Below are 6,000 nucleotides of genomic sequence, written 5' to 3' on the forward strand. Positions count from 1 at the left end.
GATGCTCTTGCAAGTTGAATTACTTTCATAAACTCCTTCCTAGCTGTGCCACTTACCAGGTAGGATGCCTGGGCAAATGCTCTGTGCCTCAGTTTCCATGTTTGTAAGATGAGATGATGACTATGCCAGTCTATTGAACTGTTATGAGGGTTAAAGGAAGTAACTCATGGCAAGTGCTTAGGCCAGTGTCCAACACATGGTAAATACTCAATGAATGTCATCTATAGGCCACGGTATTACCATTATTATTATTGTTTTTGTTGTTACTATATTCCAGTTCTTCTAAAATAATGTTTCCTATGAGCCTTCTTCAGTGTTTGATGAGTGGCTGTGCTATGCTCTCCTACCCCAGGAGTAGTACTTTTTCTATATTACCCCCATGGCATTAGTGATAGTCATTCTTACAGAACATGAATTCATTCTGCTTTATATAGTGGCTACATATATATCTTCCTATCTAGATTGCTTACTCCTTGAGGGTTGGAATGTGACTGCTTTTTTTTGTGTTCCTCCTGGCCCTTGCTTTATTGCTGTTTACATGGCAGAACTCAAAACCTCCTCTTTGGAGGATATTGAATGAAATAGGCTTCCCAGGTGGCATAGTGATAGTGAATCTGCCTGCCAAATGCAGGAGATGCAAGAGACGCAGGTTTGATCCCTGGGATGGGAAGATCCTCTGGAGTAGGAAACAGCAACCCATTCCAGTATTCTTGCCTGGGAAATTCCATGGACAGAGGAGCCTGGTGGGCTACAGTCCATGGGGTCACAGAGAGTCAGACAGACTCAGACCAACAGAGCACACACACATAAGTGAATGAAATAATGACTGTGTGCCAGGGTGGATGTGAGGGTGTCAAATTACCAACCACACTGTTGAAGAACCGTACAGAATGATGGCCCAGGCCAGTGACTGGAAGTCTTAGTGTGATTCTACAGAGCCTCTTTCAAAGTCTGGGAGCAAGATAAGGAAAAGGAAAGCAGATAGTGAAAGAGATCTAAGCTGTCTTTTAATAGACATACTGCAGTCCTTTAGTGGCCAGGCACCTAACCATGTGTTGGAGTACAGGATCACAAATAGACCATGAAGGGAGTCTAGAAGAAAAGTACATCAGAATGAGTCTCCTTCATAGTGCTTGTCTTTAGCAAGCAGGTTTGTCTCATGCAGGGTATACTTGTACATGCAGTTCATGGGGCACAATTTTCTTGGAGGGAAGCTAAGAGCAGCAGCAGCAAAACCCAGGAGATAAACTAGGTTTATTAGGAGATAAACTCCTGTTTTCCCCTCTCAGAGAAGTTTGCTCAATATTGTCAGTTATTTCCCTTATTTTCTCAATAACCTACCAAAGGCGGTAACAGTGCTGTGGCCCTCCACCACTTCACACTTTGCCCCTCCAGCAGAGTCCCCATTCTCCTTCTGAGTCTCTGGGTGGCTTCTTTCCAGCCACCAAGAATATAGACAAATGGTGATATTAAGTAAAACAGCACCATAAAGTCCTGAGAAATATGCCCAACTAATGGTTTCTTTTCCTGGAGAAGGAAATAGCAATCCACTCCAGTTACTATTGCCTGGAAAATCCCATGGACAGAGGAGCTCGATAGGCTACAGTCCATGGGGTCGCAAAGAGTCGGACACGACTGAGTGACTTCACTTTCACTTTAATGGTTTCTTTTAATCAACCTCTAACCTAGTGTTTGTGACCTTGTTTAACTCCTGCTTCTTTCTGATAGACAAGAATGTCACTCTTTCCAAGGACACTTTGATACCCTCCTCTGGGGATGTTACTCTCTCTGTCCCTGCATCCCCGCCCCGTCTTCTGCATCCCCATATTGGCCACGAAGATTTGTGCCTAGTTTCAATTGTGCCTATTATTCACTTGTATAATAAAATTAAGACTTTGTTTTCTTAAATGTGGAATATTAGGATACTAAATCTACTTTATGACACTACCTAGTTTCCCCTTTCCCCACCCCTACCTACTGAAATCATTCTTGTCACCATACACTCAGGAATAATGGACTCAGTAAATTATCTGCTTATATAAAAAAACAAAGCCAGTGTTTTCCTCACCCAGATAGTGAGGAAATCCTGCCAACTAGCACAGAGTTACCCATGGGTGCTCCTCTTTTTCACATTCTCAGCATCCTGAGGGAAGCTTGTGCTTATTTTAGAAGGTAGGGAGGGGCCTTCCTTCTTGGTCAGCCAGCACATCCTATCCTTTTCCTCATTGCACATTTAGTGCATCTGTTCTCCAACTCACACTGTGCACCAGTGTGCCTTCCTCTGTGTTGAGGGTGGAGGGCTCAGGGGTGGAGAGGATGTCAGTCCTGCTATGGAGGAGCATGGGGGAGCCTTAGAAAGACCACCAGCCTAGCACCTCCCACTGCTCCATGCTTGCGTTAATATTTTTCTTCCTTCCCTTTGAAGGCAAATTGAGGAATAACCATTTATATACACATATATATACACACATGTATATATCCAATTCAAATAAAATGAATATTTTTAGAATATCCTTCCATCTACTTCTCGAACCTCCCACGAATAATGTTCTGTATGAACCCATGTTCTCTTTCTATAGATGAAAATACAGCCTCCTGAACCAATTCATCAGAGTGGCTGTACCATGTTATTAAATCTCCAGAATGTATTTGATTTCAGGTCTCCTTCCTGGCTATAAAGAGCATGGGAAACCCGACTGGTGGGGCACTGGGATTTCTGTGGGACCACAGGCTGACTGGAGGCATTATGTGAAACTATGCAGTGGGAACATAATTATCCCAATCCCACCCTTTCTACATCATATACTTTGAATGACTAATAGCTTCTTTCTGTTTCCCTAAACCAAAAACCTCAATGGGCATTCTGAACCTATTAGTCTCTGACAGTATTACAAATTTAACTCACTACAGGACATTCTTTTTGATTGAAAAGGTACAGACAAGCAATATTAAGTAAAATAGCAGCATAAAAATAAACTTCTGAGAAATATTCCCAAATAAGGGTCTCTTTCAGTCCAATAATCCATGTATTCCTCATAATAATAATAAAGACAACACTTGGGATGTATAAAGCATTTACACTGTCAGTCACTGTGTTAAGCCCTCTCTGTATTTTATCTAATTTCATCACCGTTAGTATACGAAGTATGATGTAGACATCAGTAACTTCTCTAAGCCTCAGTTTCTTTATCTGCAAGTTGGGCATCTGTAGTTTGCCCAAGGTCAGGAGCACAGAAGCTAAAATTTGAGCTTGGGACCATCAGACTGCAAAGCCTACAATCTAAAACTCTGATGTGCTGACTTCATATTATTTCACTGGGTATGTGAGGGCATAAGAAATTGTTTGGGGTTTCAGCAATAAATTTAAGGTTCCCTAAGAATAAAATAATGATTTTCTTACTTTTTGTGAGAGGAGAATTACAAAAAGTTATGCGCGCCTGTCTTTTTAGAATTAGCAGGTAAAAATACAGAATGCCCAGATAAACTGAATTTCAGATCAACAATGAAAAATCTTTTTAGCATAAATACTTCTCATGAAATATTTGAGACATAACTAAAAATCTATTTGTTGTTTTTCTGAAATTCAAATTTAATTGGGTGTCCTGTATTCTATCTGGCATTCCTACTCTTAAGTCAAGCATTTCATCCTGGAACTTTCCACACTCAAAGCAACAGGTGGAGATAATGCTTCCTGAGGGGTTGATTCCAAGCCTGTAGAGAAGTGAAGCCTTCCCACTGTGTGGAGTGTCTCCCGATCTGGCTTCTCTCCGCATCTGAGTACAAAGTTGACTAGAAGGCATGCCTCTCTTTCTCATGGGGATTACATTTCACACCACAATAGGGGTTGGTGTGCTCTGGCCCTACCCATCCTCCCCTCATTTTAGGGCGTGGGTAGAGCTCACTCCTGGAGAAGGACCATCTTCACGCAGCATATCTTATCAGTAGTAATTAATAAAGCTACAGTTATACTAACAATTAGTAGGACTAGTAGCAATAATCCAGACTTCAGTGCTGTTAGAAATGGTATCAATCCACATTAGCTTTGGTTCTACAGTTGCTGTAACCATAGCTATAGGGTGTATGCATGTGTGTCTTCTTAGGTCAACTGCTCTTTCTTTTCTCATGAACTTAGGTGACTTCATTTTCCTCCTACTTAGCATCCCCCACGCACTGGACATGCTATTGTCTGTCTTGGCTAAAGGAGCTCTTAAATCACTTACTCTGGATCCATCTTCCTTTACCCAATTTCTACACTTTGGTTATGTTTTCAATGTAAATGCTATTGCAAGGAATTCAAACAACAGCTCTTTGACTATCATCAATAGCATATATTCATCATTTTTACATTTGGTTTGGGGCTTGACTTTCGTCATGACCTCTTGTTTCTGGAATATAATGGCCCCTGTCTATTTAAGGTATTTGCTGTGCAGTTTCCTAACAGCTTCTTTGGTGCCCTCACCCACCCCTCACCCTCCCCTGTTGCTGAGGACCTTCTGATTAATTTGTGACCGAAAGATTGGCTGCGCACTGCTGTTCCTACTGTCCTAATATCACGGAGAGGAGCAGCAGGAAGCCAGTGGCAGGGCACACACATTATGAGGTGTGACTTGACAAAAATGCCTCTACTGGAACATACAAACGGCAGAAAGTCACAGAAGTGCCGCTGTGGCCCTAGGCGAGAGTCTAGTCTACTGACTCAGAGTATTCAGGACACATGCCCTTTTGCCAGCTCGAACAAGGACGTGTTCCAAAGTCTCCGCTCTCGACTCACAAAGTCCAAATCCAAAATACAAAGTAAAACTCTTTATTTCAAGTTTCTGAACTGACCTAGTCCAGGTGAAACTCTTAAGGCGGGTGGAAAAGGGAAGGCGGGGGAGGGGAACAACGAGTGTGGCGCACGCAGCACGGGGCGCAGGTGCCCCAGTAGGGTGACAACGGCAGGGGCACTGTACCTTGGGAGCAGGCGGCAGGCTTCCGGGAGCCACGCGGGGCTCGCTGGTCTCAGGCGGGTCTAGTCGGCCGAACGCTGAGCTCCCTTCGATGTCAAAAGGGAAGGCGCTGCCGTCCCCAGACGCGGCGCGGGAGCAGGCGGCGCCGCAGAGGAGCCACAGGCGCAGGACTGAGCACCAGGCTGAGCTCAAAGCCATCTCTCCGCTGACATTCGACAGGGCTCGTCCAGGGGCTCGGCCACTCTTAGTTCTTGCCAGTCCCCGCTGTGATGAGGTGGTGCCTCGCTTATGGTACCTTCTCTGCGTCTGCGGTATCCAGATGTGGGAACTCAGGGCAGCCCCGGGAGCAACTTAGTAGAAAAAGGGAGAGTGAGAGAGTAAGCTAGAGCCGGCCTCCCTCCCTGCCTCCCTCTCTCTTCTTTCTCTCTCCCCTCTGTTTCCCTCTCTCACTTTCTCTCTCTCTCTCCCCAGAGACACTGGCTAAAGAATGTACAGATGGATGAAGCTAAAGCTCAGCATGGAGCAGCGGATGGGTTTGGGACCAGCCCGGGAGCGCAGGCCACCTCCTGTCCCCGGCGGTCGGGTGGGGACTAAGGGTTGCGCTGCCCTGGCTTCCTTCCCACACCCATTCTTACCACTCCCTTTTTACCTTCTCTTCCAGGACCTCCCCCTCCAAGCTGGTCTTTCAGGCACTCTGGCTGGGCCTTTCCTGGCGTCCTCCCCTCCCCTCTCAGTTTGGAGCCCCTCCAAGTGCCCCAGATGAATATTCAGCTTTTGTAATTGCTTCCTCACTTCTCTTATTTATTTAGCTAAGGTGCCGGATGTCTTATCTATATTTATGCAGATCTTTTATGTGGCCCCGCTGGTTTGCAGGAAAGTGGGTGGGAGAGGGATTCGGGCTGGAGCCAGAGGTGGATGCTCCCAGATGGCAGGGGAGAGGGCACCCACTTCCTTGGGCAGCTTTCTCCTTTTCTAGGGATAGGCTGCTGCGGTCTTTGTGCTCATACCTTCCCTGGAGACTGGCTGGCCACCCTCTTCCTCCCAATAGTCC

At 45.4% G+C, this 6,000-nt stretch overlaps 1 protein-coding gene across 4 annotated transcripts in view; it reads right to left on the reverse strand.

The window, feature by feature from the left end:
- LAMA4 (laminin subunit alpha 4) overlaps positions 1–5,744 on the reverse strand; it is a 151,158-nt gene extending 145,414 nt beyond the window's left edge. For 2 of the 4 annotated variants that reach the window (XM_025294727.3, XM_044924412.2), the window contains exon 1: positions 4,953–5,552. In XM_025294727.3, coding sequence (XP_025150512.3) covers positions 4,953–5,147 — 195 coding nt within the window. In that variant the 5' untranslated portion in view covers positions 5,148–5,552. Of the gene's footprint in view, positions 1–4,952; positions 5,554–5,598 lie in introns of those variants that run through there. The other 2 variants (XM_044924414.2, XM_044924413.2) reach the window with 2 other exon arrangements.
- Between the last annotated feature and the right edge of the window lie 256 nt (positions 5,745–6,000).

This window comes from Bubalus bubalis, chromosome 10, assembly GCF_019923935.1.
Source record: "Bubalus bubalis isolate 160015118507 breed Murrah chromosome 10, NDDB_SH_1, whole genome shotgun sequence".
Lineage (NCBI taxonomy): Eukaryota > Metazoa > Chordata > Mammalia > Artiodactyla > Bovidae > Bubalus > Bubalus bubalis.